General features: G+C 49.7%; 2 protein-coding genes across 3 annotated transcripts in view; one reads left to right on the forward strand and one right to left on the reverse strand.

Annotated features, from left to right (window-relative positions):
• IHO1 (interactor of HORMAD1 1) overlaps positions 1-9,076 on the reverse strand; it is a 154,210-nt gene extending 145,134 nt beyond the window's left edge. Inside the window, exon 1 of the mRNA XM_063941079.1 lies at positions 8,996-9,076. The gene's annotated coding sequence lies outside the window, so the exon portion shown is untranslated. The remainder of the gene's footprint in view (positions 1-8,995) is intronic.
• A 5-nt stretch (positions 9,077-9,081) lies between these two features.
• The window catches only part of C9H3orf84 (chromosome 9 C3orf84 homolog), a 92,321-nt gene continuing 79,167 nt past the window's right edge, over positions 9,082-22,235 (forward strand). Inside the window, exon 1 of one of the 2 annotated variants that reach the window (XM_063941082.1) lies at positions 9,082-9,236. In XM_063941082.1, the coding sequence (XP_063797152.1) occupies positions 9,210-9,236 (27 nt within the window). In that variant the 5' untranslated portion in view covers positions 9,082-9,209. The remainder of the gene's footprint in view (positions 9,237-22,235) is intronic. The other variant, XM_063941081.1, reaches the window with a different exon arrangement.

The following is a 22,235-nucleotide window of genomic DNA, read 5'->3' on the forward strand; positions in this document are numbered from 1 at the left end:
AACGCGTTCGAACCCAAAACACGGCCGCGGAACCGAACCCAAAACCAAAACACAAAACCCGAAAAATTTCAGGCGCTCATCTCTAGTGGGGTCCCCCCTCCAAAGCATAACCAGCCTCGGGCTCTTCGAGCTGGTCCTGGTTCTAAAAATGCGGGGAAAAAATTGACATGGGATCCCCCGTATTTTTAAAACCAGCACCGGGCTCTGCGCCTGGTGCTGGTGCCAAAAATACGGGGGACAAAAAGAGTAGGGGTCCCCCGTATTTTTAACACCAGCATCGGGCTCCACTAGCTGGACAGATAATGCCACAGCCGGGGGTCACTTTTATGCCGTGCCCTGCGGCCGTGGCATTAAATATCCAACTAGTCACCCCTGGCCGGGGTACCCTGGGGGAGTGGGGACCCCTTCAATCAAGGGGTCCCCCCCCCCAGCCACCCAAGGGCCAGGGGTGAAGCCCGAGGCTGTCCCCCCCCATCCAATGGGCTGCGGATGGGGGGGCTGATAGCCTTTTGTGATAATGAAAAGAATATTGTTTTTTTCCAGCAGTACTACAAGTCCCAGCAAGCCTCCCCCGCAAGCTGGTACTTGGAGAACCACAAGTACCAGCATGCGGGAGAAAAACGGGCCCGCTGGTACCTGTAGTACTACTGAAAAAAAAATACCCAAATAAAAACAGGACACACACACCGTCGACAGTAAAACTTTATTTCATACGTCGACACACACATACTTACCTATGTTCACACGCCGACATCGGTCCTCTTCTCCATGTAGAATCCACGGATACCTGAAAAGAAAAGTTCAATATACTCACCTCAGCCATGGTCCAGAGATACATCCACGTACTTGGCAAAAAAACAAACCGAACACCCGCTCCATGCCGGACTGAAAGGGGTCCCATGCTGACACATGAGACCCCTTTCCACGAATGAGACCTGTCAGTGACAGCTGTCACATAAAGGTCTCTAAAGCCAATCAGGAAGCGCAACTTCGTTGCGCTCACCTGATTGGCTGTGCGCTGTCTGAACTCAGACAGCGCATCGCACAGCCCCGTCCATTATATTCAATGGTGGGAACTTAGCGGCTAGCGGTGAGGTCACCCACCGGTCAGCCGCTGACCGCGGGTTAACCCCCCCGCTAGCCGCTAAGTTCCCACCATTGAAACATAATGGAGCGGCTTTGCGATGCGCTGTCACAGCACAGACAGCGCACAGCCAATCAGGTGAGCGCCACGGAAGTAGCGCTTCCCGATTGGCTGAAGGGACTTCAGTGACAGGAGTCACGTGATGTCCCGGCATTCGGGAGAAAGGGGTCTGATGTGAAAGCATGGGACCCCTTTCTTAGTCCGGTGGATCGGTGTTCGTTTTTTTTTTTTGCCAAGTACGTGGATTATCTCTGGACCTGGATTTACCTCTGGACGCTGGAAGGTGAGTATAATTTTTTCACAGGTACCTCGGATCGTCGGAGACCGTGGCAGTCGGCGTGTCAACATAGGTAAGTATGTGTGTGTCGGTAGTGTGTAATAAAGTTTCTCTGACGTCCTAGTGGATGCTGGGACTTCCTTAAGGACCATGGGGAATAGCGGCTCCGCAGGAGACTGGGCACAAAGTAAAAGCTTTAGGACTAGCTGGTGTGCACTGGCTCCTCCCCCTATGACCCTCCTCCAAGCCTCAGTTAAGATTTTGTGCCCGGCCGAGAAGGGTGCAATCTAGGTGGCTCTCCTGAGCTGCTTAGAGGTAAAAGTATAATTAGTTTTTTTTATTTTCAGTGAGTCCTGCTGGCAACAGGCTCACTGCAGCGCGGGACTAAGGGGAGAAGAAGCGAACTCACCTGCGTGCAGAGTGGATTGGGCTTCTTGGCTACTGGACATTAGCTCCAGAGGGACGATCACAGGTTCAGCCTGGATGGGTCCCGGAGCCGCGCCGCCGGCCCCCTTACAGAGCCAGAAGAGCGAAGAGGTCCGGAGAAAGCGGCGGCAGAAGACGTTCCTGTCTTCAGATAAGGTAGCGCACAGCACTGCAGCTGTGCGCCATTGCTCTCAGCACACTTCACACTCCGGTCACTGAGGGTGCAGGGCGCTGGGGGGGGAGCGCCCTGAGACGCAATGAAACATGTTTAAAACCTTATGTGGCTAAAGAAATGCATCACATATAGCTCCTGGGCTATATGGATGCATTTCATCCCTGCCAGTTTTCCAGAAAAAAGCGGGAGAAAAGGCCGCCGAGAAGGGGGCGGAGCCTATCTCCTCAGCACACAAGCGCCATTTTCCCTCACAGCTCCGCTGGAAGGACAGCTCCCTGACTCTCCCCTGCAGTCCTACATACGGTAACAGGGTAAAACAAGAGAAGGGGGGGCACTATTTGGCAAAATAATAATATAAGCAGCTATTTTAGGGAGTAACACTTATATAAGGTTATCCCTATACATATATAGCGCTCTGGTGTGTGCTGGCAAATCTCCCTCTGTCTCCCCAAAGGGCTAGTGGGGTCCTGTCCTCTATCAGAGCATTCCCTGTGTGTGTGCTGGGTGTCGGTACGATTGTGTCGACATGTATGAGGAGGAAAATGATGTGGAAGCAGAGCAATTGCCTCTGTTAGTGATGTCACCCCCTAGGGAGTCGACACCTGACTGGATGGTCGTGTTTAAAGAACTGCGTGACAGTGTCAGCACTTTGCAAAAAACTGTTGACGACATGAGACAGCCGGCAAATCAATTAGTGCCAGTCCAGGCGTCTCAGACACCGTCAGGGGCGCTAAAACGCCCGCTACCTCAGGTAGTCGACACAGATCCAGACACGGATACTGAATCCAGTGTCGACGGCGAGGAGACAAACGTAATGTCCAGTAGGGCCACACGTTACATGATCACGGCTATGAAAGAGGCGTTGAACATTTCTGACACTACAAGTACCACAAAAAAGGGTATTATGTGGGGTGTGAAAAAACTGCCTGTGGTTTTTCCTGAGTCAGATGAATTAAATGAGGTGTGTGATAAAGCGTGGGTTTCCCCCGATAAAAAACTGCTGATTTCAAATAAATTATTGGCACTATATCCTTTCCCGCCAGAGGTTAGGGCGCGTTGGGAAACACCCCCTAGGGTAGATAAGGCGCTCACACGCTTATCAAAACAAGTGGCGTTACCGTCTCCAGATACGGCCGCCCTCAAGGAACCAGCCGATAGAAGGCTGGAAAATATCCTTAAAGGTATATACACACATACTGGTGTTATACTGCGACCAGCGATTGCCTCAGCCTGGATGTGCAGTGCTGGGGTGGCTTGGTCAGATTCCCTGACTGAAAATATTGATACCCTGGATAGGGACAGTATATTATTAACTATAGAGCATTTAAAGGATGCATTATTATATATGCGAGATGCACAGAGGGATATTTGCACCCTGGCATCTAGAGTAAGTGCGATGTCCATTTCGGCCAGAAGAGCCTTATGGACGCGACAGTGGTCAGGGGATGCGGATTCCAAACGGCATATGGAAGTATTGCCGTATAAAGGAGATGAATTATTTGGGGTCGGTTTATCGGACCTGGTGGCCACGGCAACTGCTGGGAAATCCACCTTTTTACCCCAGGTCACCTCTCAGCAGAAGAAGACACCGTCTTTTCAAAATCAGTCCTTTCGTTCCCATAAGGGCAAGCGGGCAAAAGGCCACTCCTTTTTGCCCCGGGGCAGAGGAAGAGGGAAAAGACTGCACCAGGCAGCCCCTTCCCAGGAGCAGAAGCCCTCCCCCGCTTCGGCAAAAGCTTCAGCATGACGCTGGGGCTTTACAAGCGGACTCAGGCACGGTGGGGGCCCGTCTCAAAAATTTCAACGCGCAGTGGGCTCACTCGCAAGTGGACCCCTGGATCCTGCAGGTAGTATCTCAGGGGTACAAATTGGAATTCGAGACATCTCCGCCTCGCCGGTTCCTGAAGTCTGCTCTACCAACGTCTCCCTCCGACAGGGAGGCTGTTTTGGAAGCTATTCACAAGCTGTATTCTCAGCAGGTGATAATCAAGGTACCCCTCCTACAACAGGGAAAGGGGTATTATTCCACACTGTTTGTGGTACCGAAGCCGGACGGCTCGGTGAGACCAATTTTAAATCTAAAATCCTTGAACACTTACATAAAAAGGTTCAAATTCAAGATGGAGTCACTCAGAGCAGTGATAGCGAACTTGGAAGAAGGGGACTATATGGTGTCTCTGGACATCAAGGGTGCTTATCTCCATGTCCCAATTTTTCCTTCTCACCAAGGGTACCTCAGGTTTGTGGTACAGAACTGTCATTATCAGTTTCAGACGCTGCCGTTTGGATTGTCCACGGCACCCCGGGTCTTTACCAAGGTAATGGCCGAAATGATGATTCTCCTTCGAAGAGAAGGCGTCTTAATTATCCCTTACTTGGACGATCTCCTGATAAGGGCAAGGTCAAGGGAACAGTTAGAGGTCGGTGTAGCACTATCTCAGGTAGTGCTGCGTCAGCACGGGTGGATTCTAAATATCCCAAAATCACAGCTGATTCCAACAACACGTCTGCTGTTCCTAGGGATGATTCTGGACACAGTCCAGAAAAAGGTGTTTCTCCCGGAGGAGAAGGCCAGGGAGTTATCCGAGCTAGTCAGGAACCTCCTAAAACCAGGACAAGTGTCAGTGCATCAATGCACGAGAGTCCTGGGAAAAATGGTGGCTTCGTACGACGCGATTCCATTCGGAAGATTCCATGCAAGAACTTTTCAGTGGGATCTGCTGGACAAATGGTCCGGATCGCATCTTCAGATGCATCAGCGGATAACCCTATCTCCAAAGACAAGGGTATCTCTCCTGTGGTGGTTACAGAGTGCTCATCTTCTAGAGGGCCGCAGATTCGGCATTCAGGATTGGATGCTGGTGACCACGGATGCCAGCCTGAGAGGCTGGGGAGCAGTCACACAAGGAAGGAATTTCCAGGGCTTGTGGTCAAGCATGGAAACGTCTCTTCACATAAATATCCTGGAACTAAGGGCCATTTACAATGCCCTGAGTCAAGCAAGGCCTCTGCTTCAGGGTCAACCGGTGTTGATCCAGTCGGACAACATCACGGCGGTCGCCCACGTAAACAGACAGGGCGGCACAAGAAGCAGGAGGGCAATGGCAGAAGCTGCAAGGATTCTCCGCTGGGCGGAAAATCATGTGATAGCACTGTCAGCAGTGTTCATTCCGGGAGTGGACAACTGGGAAGCAGACTTCCTCAGCAGACACGACCTCCACCCGGGGGAGTGGGGACTTCACCCAGAAGTCTTCCAAGTAATTGTAAACCGTTGGGAAGAACCAATGGTAGACATGATGGCGTCCCGTCTCAACAAAAAACTGGACAGATATTGCGCCAGGTCAAGGGACCCTCAGGCAATAGCGGTGGACGCTCTGGTAACACCGTGGGTGTACCAGTCGGTGTATGTGTTTCCTCCTCTGCCTCTCATACCCAAAGTACTGAGAATCATAAGAAGGAGAGGAGTAAGAACTATACTCGTGGCTCCGGATTGGCCAAGAAGAACTTGGTACCCGGAACTGCTAGAGATGCTCACGGAGGAACCGTGGCCTCTACCTTTAAGAAAGGACCTGCTTCAGCAGGGACCTTGTCTGTTCCAAGACTTACCGCGGCTGCGTTTGACGGCATGGCGGTTGAACGCCGGATCCTGAAGGAAAAAGGCATTCCAGATGAAGTCATCCCTACCCTGATAAAAGCCAGGAAGGATGTAACTGCAAAACATTATCACCGCATTTGGCGGAGGTATGTTGCGTGGTGTGAGGCCAAGAAGGCCCCTAAGGAGGAATTTCAACTGGGTCGGTTCCTACATTTCCTGCAAGCAGGACTGTCTATGGGCCTAAAATTGGGATCCATTAAGGTTCAGATTTCGGCCCTGTCGATCTTCTTCCAGAAAGAACTGGCTTCGGTACCTGAAGTCCAGACGTTTGTCAAGGGGGTACTGCATATACAGCCTCCTTTTGTGCCTCCAGTGGCACCTTGGGATCTCAATGTAGTTTTTGGGTTCCTAAAATCACATTGGTTTGAGCCACTCACCACTGTGGACTTTAAATATCTCACATGGAAAGTGGTAATGCTGTTAGCCCTGGCTTCAGCCAGGCGTATATCAGAATTGGCGGCTTTATCCTATAGAAGCCCTTACCTGATTTTTCATTCAGACAGGGCAGAATTGAGGACTCGCCCTCAATTTCTCCCTAAGGTGGTTTCAGCATTTCACCTGAACCAGCCTATTGTGGTACCTGCGGCTACTAGAGACTTGGAGGACTCCAAGTTACTGGACGTAGTCAGGGCCCTGAAAATATATGTTTCCAGGACGGCTGGAGTCAGGAAAACTGACTCGCTGTTTATCCTGTATGCACCCAACAAGCTGGGTGCTCCTGCTTCTAAGCAGACTATAGCTCGTTGGATTTGTAGTACAATTCAGCTTGCACATTCTGTGGCAGGCCTGCCACAGCCAAAATCTGTAAAAGCCCATTCCACAAGAAAGGTGGGCTCATCTTGGGCGGCTGCCCGAGGGGTCTCGGCTTTACAACTTTGCCGAGCAGCTACTTGGTCAGGGGCAAACACGTTTGCAAAATTTTACAAATTCGATACCCTGGCTGAGGAGGACCTGGAGTTCTCTCATTCGGTGCTGCAGAGTCATCCGCACTCTCCCGCCCGTTTGGGAGCTTTGGTATAATCCCCATGGTCCTTAAGGAAGTCCCAGCATCCACTAGGACGTCAGAGAAAATAAGAATTTACTTACCGATAATTCTATTTCTCGTAGTCCGTAGTGGATGCTGGGCGCCCATCCCAAGTGCGGATTGTCTGCAATACTTGTATATAGTTATTGTTACAAAAAAATCGGGTTGTTTATTGTTGTGAGCCATCTTTTCAGAGGCTCCTAAGTTTATCATACTGTTAACTGGGTTCAGATCACAGGTTGTACGGTGTGATTGGTGTGGCTGGTATGAGTCTTACCCGGGATTCAAAATCCTTCCTTATTATGTACGCTCGTCCGGGCACAGTATCCTAACTGAGGCTTGGAGGAGGGTCATAGGGGGAGGAGCCAGTGCACACCAGCTAGTCCTAAAGCTTTTACTTTGTGCCCAGTCTCCTGCGGAGCCGCTATTCCCCATGGTCCTTAAGGAAGTCCCAGCATCCACTACGGACTACGAGAAATAGAATTATCGGTAAGTAAATTCTTATTTTTACTATCAAGGTGTCTGTGTACTGTTTTTATTTGGGTATTTTTTTTCCAGTAGTACTACAGGTACCAGCGGGCCCGTTTTTCTCCCGCATGCTGGTACTTGTGGTTCTCCAAGTACCAGCTTGCGGGGGAGGCTTGCTGGGACTTGTAGTACTACTGGAAAAAACAATGCCCCCCCATCCGCAGCCCATTGGATGGGGGGGGGGGGGGGGCAGCCTTGGGCTTCACCCCTGGCCCTTGGGTGGCTGGGGGGGGGGGGGACCCCTTGATTGTAGGGGTCCCCACTCGCCCAGGGTACCCCGGCCAGGGGTGACTAGTTGGGTAGTTAATGCCACGGCCGCAGGGCACGGCATAAAAGTGACCCCCGGCTGTGGCATTATCTGTCCAGCTAGTGGAGCCCGATGCTGGTGTTAAAAATACGGGGGTCCCCTACTCTTTTTGTCCCCCGTATTTTTGGCACCAGCACCAGGCGCAGAGCCCGGTGCTGGTTTTAAAAATACGTGGGATCCCTGCCCAATTTCCCCCCCCGCATTTTTAGAACCAGGACCAGCTCGAAGAGCCCGAGGCTGGTTATGCTTTGGAGGGGGGACCCCACGCCATTTTTTTTTCCGGGTTTTTCCCGTTTTTTCCCGTTTTTTAAAATCGCGGCAAAATCCGCCAAAGCGGCCGATTTTCGCCCGCGATTCTGGCGAATCCGTTTTTCATTGAATATGGTGAATTCCGGCAGCCACCTGCCGGAATTCACCTGGCGAATTGAGTCGAATTAAAAAACGGCGAAAAATTGCCGCGATTCGCCGTGAATTGCATATACCCCATGGTGTTGCCCAACTGCTAACAAAGTTCCTGCTGCGATCAACTCAGAATTACCCCCAATATATTGATGTTTGCACAGTTTTTCCAGTGGTTTTTCTACTGCGCATGAATTAGAATCGCACTGCGCATGTCTCCCGATGGTCATGTGACGGTGGTCGCAGTGTGGATTAGGACGCAGAGTGATTAAAAGGAAATGACGGCTTGTGGGAGGTAATGGGGAACTACTAAAATGCAGGCGTGTCGCAACCGATGTGGTGGTATTGCAGAACCAGGATCTCCATCCACTTACGCAGTATATCCGGCGTCTTAACGTGGGTACACACTGGCCGATATATCGTCCGTTCTTTTGAATGGCTGATATATCGCGGGTCCGTCAGCCAGTGTGTGCGTCATTCACAAACATATCGCGTCGGCCCCGCAGCACAGGCCGATATATTGGCGCGTTGCTGTGTGTGTACGGGCGGTCGGCCGACCGCCTGTACACATGCTCCAGCAGCCGGCGGTGATTGACAGCTGAACTGGGCGGGCGTGTGTACTTAGCACTTTGCGCATACCGTAGAAGTTGCTACGAGATCTGAATAACCCCCATAGTGTTAACCGCTGAATCAATTTATTACATTTCAGTCAATTATATATGTAAATAAATTAGCATTTAAGGGACAGAAATAAAATAATTGATTCCTCCGTAAACGGGCTACTGCTGCGTTGTATCAGTTATAGCCTAATGCAGCAGAGAGGAGTCTGGGGGATGTCTGTCTGCCCCAGTAAAATTGCAAATAAGGCTCAAAGTAAATGGCCAGACTGAATCATGTTGCTCATCTATTTACCTTCTTTCAGAAATGAAATGCACTAAAACGACACGATTGCAGTAAACACTACAAAATGAATCATGTAAGGGTCACAGTCTAATGAAATGCAGCTGTGGGTGTTTATTTAAAGCCATCTGAGCAATATTGTTCATTAAAAGATACAAACCCTGTCCCCTCTAAAGTCTCCTTATGTTGTGTATAATTGGAACATCCATTCTTCTGGATTCTATAGCCGTTCACACCCCATTCTTCTGGTTGCTTAGCAACGCTGTCAACAGAGCCCTGGCAACACATACAGTGCTGAGAACACAAAATATGAGATTTCTCTGTACCCAGCTCACCTGAAACAGGATTTGTATGTGGGTATTGGAAATAGGGTGATGCCTGAGGCAATTACTGGATCCTGGGTAAGGAAGTTTTGTCGTTACCTTTAGCTATCTTAATATCTATCCATTTAGCCCTTACTTACCGTGTGTTAAATATTGCTCTTTAAAGATCCTTGCGATCCCAATGAGATACCAAGAGTTGCACTTGGCTTACTTTCACCTAATCGCATTCTTTTTTGTAGTTTACTTTACATAGAAATTCTGAAAAACCTAGAGCATATTTGAGCTCATTTTACATATAGCTCCTGCTTTTCCCGCTTATTTTCCAGGCGCATGATGTGTTTTTAACACCAATTATAAAAACAATACAAAAATAATACTCACTGCAGCACTGTTGAAACAAACATGTACCGTATTTGCCGGCGTATAAGACGACTGGGCGTATAAGACGACCCCCAACATTTCCACTCAAAATATAGTTTGTTATATACTCGCCGTATAAGACTACCCCCTCTTCCGCACACCTTCCACACACCAAATAAAACGTAAAAGAACATCAGATTGTAAAATGTATAAAAGTATACCCCTGTGTGCATTTATTGTTACCGGTTTCACATGAGTGCTATTAGTATTAGTGCCATTACAGTACCTGTCATTGTCACCATTGTACGGCCACAACGCGACCGCAGCACCTCCGGCCAGTCCCTGCATCTCCCTGTAATTGGCACTAGTGCGCAAGTCCGCATGTGCGAGCTCTGCGTAGACAAGGGGCGGGCCACGCTGATGACTCGCCGCGGCCGCACTGGATACCGCGCGATACTGGATGGTATGTAGAATGAGGTGGGCGGGCATCGGGAGGCCACTATGGGCACCGGGCGAGTATCGGAAGGCCACTATGGCAGCTATGTCTATCCCAACTGAAGTGCACCCGGCGTATAAGACGACCCCCCCACTTGGAGGCATGTTTTTCAGGGCAAAAAAGTCGTCCTATACGCCGGCAAATACGGTAATAAACTTGTAATACAGTGTTAGAAGGATACTTGACTCTTCCTGAGGTTTTTTTGTTTTGTTTGCGATAACAGCGCCAATGTGTGTTAGAACAGTATTTTGTTTTTGTTTGCTTTGAGGTTTTGGTGAAGCCACAGTGTATGTCACAGGCTGCGGTTAAACCAGCACTGGTAGACTTTTGTATTATATTGATCTTTTATAGCCCTGAAAATAAGTGGGAAGAGCAGAAGCAGACTAGCAAGTGTTTTTAGTCCTGGAAATAATTAGGAAAAACAGAAGCAGACTAGCAAGTGTTTTTAGTCCTGGAAATAACCAGGAAAAGCAGGTGCAGACTAGTATTCCTTAGCATAACGTGTAATTAAACACATTAGACAATTAGTATGATCTGTAGCAAAAGGCTGTCTGTGGGACCACAGTCATAAAGTAAATGTGTAGCCAATCCTATAGGATCACTGATCATGTGATTTTGCTTGTGATATATCACACACGCACATACTGTAAAGGTGTGTACACACGGCGCGATGCGCCGTATAGCCTGACATTGACTATTCGACATGGGCGGAGCCCGGCCCCGCCGATATAGTCAATGTTGGGCTGCCTGTACAATCTATGGGGTCGATTCAATTCACCGACAGTTGAATAGCGTCGGGAATTAGCTCCCGGTGCTATTCAATACAGCACCAAGTGACACTCAATTGTCGGGAATTCTTCTCTCACCCCGGGGAGATGAGAGAAGAAATCCGTCAAAAGTGCTGCCGCGCGGCCTGCGCGAGGCTGATTCTGTCGGGAATCAGCATCGCGGCGGGGAGTTAAGTCGGAGAATGCCCGTTCTCCCGACAAATCAACCTGTCAAGTCCGCAAGAACGGGCATTCGCCGACTTAACTTGAGCTGAATTGAATAGCACCGGGAGCTAATTCCCGGTGCGATTCAACTGTCGGTGAATTGAATCGACCCCTATGTTTCCTTGCGATCCCGATCCCGTGGGATAGCGCATCGGCATCGCAAGGACTCTACACACGGCGCGATATGCACTATATTTTCTTACGATTTTGACTATATAGTCAAAATCAAAAGAAATATCGCACCTTGTGTACACACCTTAAGGGTAAAATTCTTAGTGGCCCTTGTCAAGTGGTAGTGGCCACAGTCCTTAAGTCGCCATATATTAATTCTGGGCTGTGACGTTCTCCTGATTGAGGAAATCATTTGGAAACCAGGTGATACTGAGGCTACACCCCTAGATGTCTTGCTCTTTGAGGATGCTCAAGGAAACATATCAGGAGAAACCGACTGGTTCAAAGACCACAACCCGAAATAAAAAATGTGAACTCAGGCGATGTTCCGGGACAATTTATATCGCAACAATTTGGCTGCATCCAGTCCAGTGATGCCTCTATTTCTAATACCCCTTTCACACCGAAATCCCAGGTCATAGGCGGGATAACGAACACGGCTCCATTCTGTGTTCATACACCTTTCACACCAGAGCAACACCCTGGGAAAGACTCAGGTCGAGTGAGAGTGTGAATTTGGTTGGGCTAGGTTATGTGACCCAGATCATGTCCTGGGTTTATCCCAGGTCCATGCCACGGTATGAAATGGGTATTAAAAGGAACTCACTGAGCTCTTTTTAACATAACCCAGGTAGAGTAACCCAGAAACACTCTTTCAGACCGCAGCGTATACCCCAGGGCACAAAACCCAGGTAGGCCAATTCACACCGGCACACAGGGTTTTTCCCAGTTCTATGCTCAGTGTGAAAGGGATATAATATCAAACTATTTAAATAGCATCAAAAATTGTTGATTTTTTTCTTTATTTAGTCAATAACATAATTTTAAACATGTATTTAAAGATTTTAGTTAATATATGTATATATATATATATATATATATATAGAGAGAGAGAGAGCGAGAGGGGAGGGGAGTCTAGTATATCCCCAGTGTCCATATGTTCCCATTGTAACAGCCCCCCCACCCCCCATTGTAGCTCCACCTCTAGTTGCAATAAATTTCCGTATCAATAGTCCCCGCCTAATTCAGTATTAATGCTCAGAGAGAACCCTCAGTTTTCCTCTTTGCACTGGGGGGGTCATTCAGACCTGATCGCACGCTAGATTTTTTTGCTGCGCTGCGATCAGGTCAGAAATGCGTATGCACCGCAATGCGCACTCGCCTCCTACAGGTACAAAGCGGATCGTTGCTGTGCGATGGGTTTAACGAAGAATCCATTTGCACAGCTAATCGCAAGGAGATTGACAGGAAGAAGGCGTTTGTGGGTGTCAACTGACCGTTTTCTGGGAGTGTTTGGAAAAATGCAGGCGTGTTCAAGCGTTTGCAGGGCAGGTGTCTGACGTCAATTCCGGGCCCGAACAGGCTGAAGTGATGGCAGCGGCTGAGTAAGCTCTGGGCAACTTAGAAACTGCACAAAACTTTTTTGTACCGCTCATCTGCACATGCGATCGCACACTTGCACAGCGAAAATACACTCCCCTATGGGCGGCGACTATCTGATCGCAAAAAAACAGCTAGCGAGCGATCAGGCCCCAGATTTTAACTTAATATTGTCCTGTGCATGCACTCCAGAGACCGCTGTTAACAGAGGAGCCCAGATGCAACCATATCAGAGAGAGCCCATCTGGCTGCGGACATTTCCCAAAACTTGCAAAATACAACACAGTGGCTGCTATACAGGGGAGAGAGGCGGGTGAGATTAGCTATCACCAATGTTATTCTATTTATGAACTTCTGTTACTTGGAGTCTGGAAATACAAGGCCTAATTTAGACCCAATCTCTGCAGCGGCAGCGATCATAGCCTGATGCCCTATGTCTAGTGCACGCGCGCAGCGGCCGCACTGCTCGTGCGCACCCAGTGAGATGCGAAAGCTGCGATCGCCTCTGCCTGATTGACACTGCTGCGATTGCCTCTGCCTGATTGACACTGCTGCGATCACCTCGCCCGATTGACACTGCTGCGATCACCTCTGCCTGATTGACACTGCTGCGATCACCTCTGCCTGATTGACACTGCTGCGATTGCCTCTGCCTGATTGACACTGCTGCGATCACCTCGCCCGATTGACACTGCTGCGATCACCTTTGCCTGATTGACACTGCTGCGATCACCTCTGCCTGATTGACACTGCTGCGATCACCTGGCCTGATTGACACTGCTGCGATCACCTGGCCTGATTGACACTGCTGCGATCACCTGGCCTGATTGACACTGCTGTGATCACCTGGCCTGATTGACACTGCTGCGATCACCTCTGCCTGATAGACACTGCTGCGATCACCTCGCCTGATTGACACTGCTGCGATCACCTCTGCCTGATAGACACTGCTGCGATCACCTCTGCCTGATAGACACTGCTGCGATCACCTCGCCTGATTGACACTGCTGCGATCACCTCGCCTGATTGACACTGCTGCGATCACCTCTGCCTGATAGACACTGCTGCGATCACCTCTGCCTGATTGACACTGCTGCGATCACCTCGCCTGATTGACACTGCTGCGATCACCTCGCCTGATTGACACTGCTGCGATCGCCTCTGCCTGATTGACACTGCTGCGATCACCTCTGCCTGATTGACACTGCTGCGATCACCTCTGGCTGATTGACACTGCTGCAATCGCCTCTGCCTGATTGACACTGCTGCGATCGCCTCTGCCTGATTGACACTGCTGCGATCACCTGGCCTGATTGACACTGCTGCGATCACCTGGCCTGATTGACACTGCTGCGATCGCCTCTGCCTGATTGACACTGCTGCGATCACCTGGCCTGATTGACACTGCTGCGATCACCTGGCCTGATTGACACTGCTGTGATCACCTGGCCTGATTGACACTGCTGCGATCACCTCTGCCTGATAGACACTGCTGCGATCACCTCGCCTGATTGACACTGCTGCGATCACCTCTGCCTGATAGACACTGCTGCGATCACCTCTGCCTGATAGACACTGCTGCGATCACCTCGCCTGATTGACACTGCTGCGATCACCTCGCCTGATTGACACTGCTGCGATCACCTCTGCCTGATAGACACTGCTGCGATCACCTCTGCCTGATTGACACTGCTGCGATCACCTCGCCTGATTGACACTGCTGCGATCACCTCGCCTGATTGACACTGCTGCGATCGCCTCTGCCTGATTGACACTGCTGCGATCACCTCTGCCTGATTGACACTGCTGCGATCACCTCTGGCTGATTGACACTGCTGCAATCGCCTCTGCCTGATTGACACTGCTGCGATCGCCTCTGCCTGATTGACACTGCTGCGATCACCTGGCCTGATTGACACTGCTGCGATCACCTGGCCTGATTGACACTGCTGCGATCGCCTCTGCCTGATTGACACTGCTGCGATCACCTCTGCCTGGTTGACACTGCTGCGATCGCCTCTGCCTGATTGACACTGTTGCGATCACCTCTGCCTGATTGACACTACTGAGATCACCTCGCCTGATTGACACTACTGAGATCACCTCGCCTGATTGACACTGCTGCGATCACCTGGCCTGATTGACACTGCTGCGATCACCTCTGCCTGATTGACACTGCTGCGATCGCCTCTGCCTGATTGACACTGCTGCGATCACCTCGCCTGACTGACACTGCTGCGATCACCTCTGCCTGATTGACACTGCTGCGATCACCTGGCCTGATTGACACTGTTGCGATCACCTCTGCCTGATTGACACTACTGAGATCACCTCGCCTGATTGACACTACTGAGATCACCTCGCCTGATTGACACTGCTGCGATCACCTGGCCTGATTGACACTGCTGCGATCACCTCTGCCTGATTGACACTGCTGCGATCGCCTCTGCCTGATTGACACTGCTGCGATCGCCTCTGCCTGATTGACACTGCTGCGATCACCTCGCCTGATTGACACTGCTGCGATCGCCTCTGCCTGATTGACACTGCTGCGATCACCTGGCCTGATTGACACTGCTGCCTCTGCCTGATTGACACTGCTGCGATCACCTCTGCCTGATTGACACTGCTGCAATCGCCTCTGCTTGATTGACACTGCTGCGATCACCTCTGGCTGATTGACACTGCTGCAATCGCCTCTGCTTGATTGACACTGCTGCGATCACCTCTGCCTGATTGACACTGCTGCGATCGCCTCGCCTGATTGACACTGGTGCGATCGCCTCTGCCTGGTTGACACTGCTGCGATCACCTGGCCTGATTGATACTGCTGCGATCACCTCTGCCTGATTGACACTGCTGCGATCACCTGGCCTTATTGACACTGCTGCGATCGCCTCTGCCTGATTGACACTGCTGCGATCACCTCTGCCTGATTGACACTGCTGCGATCACCTCTGCCTGATAGACACTGCTGCGATCACCTGGCCTTATTGACACTGCTGCGATCGCCTCTGCCTGATTGACACTGCTGCGATCACCTCTGCCTGATTGACACTGCTGCGATCGCCTCTGCCTGATTGACACTGCTGCGATCACCTCTGCCTGATTGACACTGCTGCGATCACCTCTGCCTGATTGACACTGCTGCGATCACCTCTGCCTGATTGACACTGCTGCGATCGCCTCTGCCTGATTGACACTGTTGCGATCACCTCTGCCTGATTGACACTGCTGCGATCGCCTCTGCCTGATTGACACTGCTGCGATCACCTCTGCCTGATTGACACTGCTGCGATCACCTCTGCCTGATTGACACTGCTGCGATCACCTCTGCCTGATTGACACTGCTGCGATCGCCTCTGCCTGATTGACACTGTTGCGATCACCTCTGCCTGATTGACACTGCTGCGATCACCTCTGCCTGATTGACACTGCTGCGATCACCTCTGCCTGATTGACACTGCTGCGATCGCCTCTGCCTGATTGACACTGCTGCGATCACCTCTGCCTGATTGACACTGCTGCGATCACCTCTGCCTGATTGACACTGCTGCGATCACCTCTGCCTGATTGACACTGCTGCGATCACCTCTGCCTGATTGACACTGCTGCGATCACCTCTGCCTGATTGACACTGCTGCGATCACCTCGCCTGATTGACACTGCTGCGATCACCTCTGCCTGATTGACAGGCAGAGGCAGGAGGGGGCGTTAGAGCGCCGTTGGGGAGAGGGTGGGGCACGGTCCGGACAATGCAGGCATGTGCGTACCATTGCTGGGACGGGCCGCGACGGCTGCATGATGTCACACGCAGCTGCTGCGACCCAGAACGCGGCGGGTAGCCGCCTGCAGACATGGAGATATTTGGCAGGGGGTGAAATCATTGCTGCCGTGCAATGCTTTTGTACCTATGCGGGGTGGGGGGGGTTAGGGCTTGACATCCGGGAAGGACTAACCCTGTACTGGGCGTCCCCCCCGCATGTCAGAGTAACTGATCGTAGAGGCACTAATTTTAGCATATCTACGATCAGGTCTGAATCCCCCGCACAGTAAATGCACAATGTTGATTCTATGAGCGCAGTGTCCCAGCAGCATCTGAAGAGGCGCAAAGTGTAGAACTGTAAATGTCGCACCTAAGTCCAGCCTTCTGCCATTTACAGCCGCTCTTTTCATTAAATAAACGTTTTGATTTTGTTCTCATATACTGCTTGCATTATTTAGGGCTTACATGAATAATGAGTGATGAGGACTTCAAGTCTGTCTTCATAATGTGTCATTTTTAAGTGAAGATTTTTATTACACTATTTGAAGCGTGCTTAGAAATTCACTACTTCACAGGCGTGCAAAACACTGGTGCAAAGCTCACCCAATTGTCGAAACGCAGTGTTTTCAACTCCTCTTACAGCATAGAAATGACATTGTGCCACTCCGCAGGGGTAACTATGCCTCTAAAGACGCACCCTCTCTAACCCCTTTATATCAAGGTGCACCAGTGTGTCTATTCCCCTAGCTCCTGCCGTCTCCTGTTACTGGCCATCTTAATGTATAGGCACCCTAGGCAGCTGTCTACCAATCAGAGTACTGATAGCCATTCACTGTATGGAGGCATGTAGAGAGATGGCGCGGAACCGCAGGAGGGGCATGTTATAATTATTTTTTAATTGGTTCCTTCCTGTGAGTATGTGAGTGGGGGCCCCAGTGCATTGTTTTGTTTGGGGCCTACAATGCTGTTAAGGAGGCCCTGCCTGTTAGCTGGTGCAAATTGCTGCTCCAGCCCAAATGCCGCATGTACTCTGGTCGAAATCCAGGATCACCAGTGTAAATGGGGAGCATGACATCACCAGAGGGGATTTGGACCTTGCCTTGGAATTTTTCCAAGTTATAAATACAGTAATGTCCAGTTTGTAGAGAAAAAACCTCAAAAGATACTGCACTATGAACTCACCTTCATAGTCCGTGTTTGCAGGGGCGTTTTAACAGGAGAGGGCCTGTGTGCAGACTCCGGGTGAGCCCCCTTCTCTCCATGACGCAGTAGGCTCCGGCATTGTGCTGGCGTCTACTGCGCATGCGCAGGTCTCCGGAAACATGGCGCCCACCACATTCCAGAAACTAATTTCACTACTGCGCATGCGCAGCAGCAATTTTAGCTGCGATTTTTGCCGCGGCTGCAGCATCTAACATGGCACTTTGGAAAGGTAAGTATAACATGTGTGCGGTGTGGGCCCCCTCTTAACCCATGGGCCTGTGTGCACTGCACACATTGCACCCATGATAGAAACGCCAGTGCGTGTCTGTGATCCCAAAGTGGACAGACTTCTCTATTTTTACCACCATTTTGACATCTTCCCCTCTTGTAAAATGCACCTAATATGCAGCAAAAATTATAAATTGGCAGCACAGTTTGCATGGTGGTTAGTATTACTGCCTCACAGCACTGAGGTCCCTAGTTAAATTCCCTCCAAGGCACTGGTTTCTATAATGGGTGCAGTGTGTGCGGTGCACACGGGCCCCTGAGTCCAGAGGGGATACACACTGCACCCATTTTTTTAATACTCACCCCTCAGAAGTCCCGCGCCGACTTCACCGGCGCTGATAAAACCCCTGTGAAAATGGCCGCTGTGCCATTTTCACGGAGTTCTGCACATGTGCAGTAGAGAAATCTCTGGGAAAATGGCCGCTGTGCCATTTTCCCGGAGAACTGCGCATGCGCTGTAGAGTCTGAGCCCTCTAGTGCTCAGACTCTACAGCGATCCTGCAGAGAGGAGGGGACCCATACGGAGGAGGCTGAACACGGGCCTCCTCCTCTCTTAAAGCGCCCCTGCTCCAAGGCCTCATATGTGTGGAGATTATATGTTCTCCTTGTGTTTGTGTGGCTCCGTTTTACATCGGGTGCTCCTCTATGTATATGGAAAATAGAGTGTAAGCTCCACTGGGGCAGGGACTGAAGTGAATGGCTAAATATTCTCTTTAAAGCGCTGCGGAATGTGTGTGCGCTATAACAAAAGTGTCCATGGGGTAAATTTACTAAGATGGGAGTTCTATTCAAGATGGGATGTTGCCCATAGCAACCAATCAGATTCTACTTCTCATGTATCTAGCACCTTCTAGAACAGTGATAGCTAACCTTGACACTCCAGCTGTTGTTGAACTACACATCCCAGCATGCCCTGCATCAGTTTTAGCATAGCCAAATAGCAAAACTGTGGCAGGGCATGCTGGGATGTGTAGTTCAACAACAGCTGGAGTGTCAAGGTTAGCCATCACTGTTCTAGAAGATAATACCTGGAATCTGATTGGTTGCTACGGGCAACATCCCATTTTAAATAGAACTCCTATCTTAGTAAATTTACCCCCCTGTGTACATACTGTACCATAGAAGTATTAAAAAGTGAAACCACATAAAGGGTACGTATTGAATTTATTGTAGTTAGGAGCTATTTATCTATAAACAAAGGCAATCTCAATGAAGTCACCCACTGCTTACTGCAGAGTGTATAGTGATATTACAGATTTATTGTGGCAGGCTGGAAAGGGTGCGATATAACACCTCTCACTACTTTCACATTGATTTATATAGGAACAAATGGCATATGCATTACTCTTTGTTCTTATTTCAGAAGCATAATTGCAGAATGAATGTAGACGCAGTCTTCTCGGGAAATAATTATTGTATGGGGCTGGGCTATGCTCCAGTTAACCTTGAGCCAACAGAATTACTGTATGAATTATGAATTATAATCTCCTTTGGGAATTAAAGCAACGACTTGTGCGATACTGGATTCTAATAATAATTTTGTAAAACATTAATGAACGTTGGTCGCCCAAAGGCTTCAATCTGTTCACTTCAGCCGCAGACATGAACCGGCACACAGGCGTGATCTGAAAAGGCGTGTTCAGTTTGTAGTTGGCAACATGGAATTGTCTCTAAGCCGAGGGGGAGGTGGGGTGGGGGGGAGGGGGGGGGGGGGGTGTGAATAGATATTGTTTAATTATTGAATTATGGGAGAATATAAATCACTTTCACATTTACAATAGGCTGGGATCTAGCCAAACACGCTATTTACGGGACATGTATAGGGAATGCTTAATGACACTGGAAAATGACAATAGTCAGCTGATCGAGCCATGATAAAAAAAAAAAATAATAATTATCAAATAGTATTAACTGTATAAGCACTACAGTGTTAAGCATCTTAGTAGAAACTGAGATTTTAGTATTGATATTAATTAAAAAGGGATTATTGTGAAAACTGGCAATAGATGTATTACAGCAGAACAATATATCATTTTTAATTTGTTTATTATTTAAAGGATGCAAACATAACTCCCAACATTCCAATTTTGGAGGTGGAATTAGGGTGTGGCCATATTATGGTGTGGGCGTGGTCAGATCATAAGGGGCCTGAAGCTATGCCCAACATTGGGGTTCCTTATGCTGCTTTCACATCGCAAAACCTGCTTTTGAAACGGTTCTTAAAACGGTTTTTAAAACGGGTCTGAGCAGTTAAACCCCCTTCACATCGCATGTTGTAACCAGTCTATTAAGTATATTACCATTTCATTACCGTTTTGGTACCTTTCACACTGAACCCGTTTCACCCATACAAAACAGTGGTTGTCATTTTAAATGTTTATTTCCTGCTTCTGCCTGGTGACATCACACATGGAGACAGCCTATCACCTTCTGGGGCTTGCAAATACCGTTTCAGACCCTTTCACACTGCAGAATTAAACGGGTCTGAAACGGGTAGGACCCTGCTTTTTACCGTTTCAAAATACCGGTATTTTGTAAACGGTAAATTGAAGGTGACCCTTTCACATCGCAGCTCGAACCGTTTAGGAAGCCAGTAAAAATGGCAAATTACCGGGTACAAGCTGCGGTGTGAAAGGGGTATGTGTCTCAGAAGCGTTAGACCACCACCCCTAGAGTTTTATTAGTTTGCGAGGTGACAAAAACAGTGCCACAGGGTTTAGACTGTAAGCTGTCACGAGCAGGGCCCTCTTCCCTCATGTGCTTTTCAACAACAGCAGCCTAACCATTTTCATTTACCAGCTCTGAATATTCGGGGTGTCGTACTGCGGATGCAGCAATGTTTATAAACCTTGTAGTCTGTGTCCTGCAATGTTCTCTACTGTAAGTCTCTTCTTTTCTTGTTGTGATCATAGGGGGTCATTCCGAGATGATCGTAGCTGTGCTAAATTTAGCACATCTACAGTCAGTCACACTGACTAGCGGGGGGACACCCAGCACAGGGCTATCCCGCCCCGCATGTCAGTGCCACCCCCCACCCCACCCCCGCAGAAGTGCAAAGGCATCGCACAGCGGCGATGCCTTTGCACTTCAAGAGTAGCTCCCGACCAGCGCAGCCGCTGCGGCCCACCTGCATTGGCCAGACCGCGCCAACGAAACGGCGGCCAAACACCGCCGTTCTGCACCCCCCCCAGCGACCGCCTCTGACCGGCGCCGGCGCAGTTATGACCCTATCGCACCGCTGCGATAAACTGCAGCGTGCGATCAGGCCAGAATGACCCCCATAATGTTTCTGTTTATGTCCTCTGTAAGGGGCTGCAGACCCCTTGTGGCATCATATAAATGAAAGATAATAAAAATAACAAGCTACTGGAGGTTAACAGTGATTTCACGGCCTCTAGGTTACATGCGCAGCTTTCGAGGAGAGAAGGCCGCACCCAGCGTTGTAGCTAGATGCCCTGGTGCCCGGAGAAAGAGTATGTTTTGGCGCCCCCCTCCCCTGTACTGAATTGGGTGCAAGTTACATTTGAAAGGAAAAAATATTAAAAAATACTAAATTGGTGACAGGGCCGGTTCTAGACCTTGTGTAGCTCATGGCAAACGTTTCCTTTAGTTGCCCCCCCCCCCCCCCCATGCTTCGGCGCGCAAAAAAAATATAAGGGCATGACCACAGAATAGTACCAATTCAGATTACACCGCACAGCATTGTCCATTATTCACATTACACCCCAGTAGAGCTGTTTATACATGTTACACCACAGTAAAGCAGCTTATACATGTTACTCTGCAGTTAATGCAGAGAGGGGTGCTGCAACAGCCGGAGTAGAGAGGTGCTGCAGCAGCCGAGACAGAAAGAGGTGCATCAGTAGCTGGGGCAGAAAGAGGTGCAGCAGCAGCTGGGGCAGGGAGAGGTGCTGTAGCGGCCGCGGCAGAAAGAGGTGTACAGGACAGGCGTAACAATGCTGCTCAGCTACAAGCAGACAGTGAGACATAAAGGGGGTGGCTGTCCTGCTGGCTGTCAGTGTCTCCTGCTGTCACCTCTGACCTGCCCTGTTCCCTACCTAGTCTCTGAGTCAGCGTGCGCCCCTCTGCTTCTCCTCCTCCTGCTCTGCAGCTGCCTGTACATCGGCCAGCGGTATAGCAGGTGGAGGGAGGGGTGATATGTGGCGCGCCCTCTAATTTTTCCTGCGCCCAGACCTCGCGCTCCACCGGAGTCACCCTCGCTACACCCCTGACCGCACCAGGGCCTGGGAATTCTCTCAGCAGCCCTCCTGATGTGTAAATACTTCAATAGTTGATGACACTCTTTTATAAACCTTCAGCATAATTATGAATATTTAGCCAATTCCTAAAGTACTGAATTCTGTACATCCCTACAATTTATATTTGTGCCAAAACTGAGCATTTCTCATCTCAGCAAGTAT

The sequence above is a fragment of the Pseudophryne corroboree genome, chromosome 9, assembly GCF_028390025.1.
Source record: "Pseudophryne corroboree isolate aPseCor3 chromosome 9, aPseCor3.hap2, whole genome shotgun sequence".
Classification (NCBI taxonomy): Eukaryota; Metazoa; Chordata; class Amphibia; order Anura; family Myobatrachidae; genus Pseudophryne; species Pseudophryne corroboree.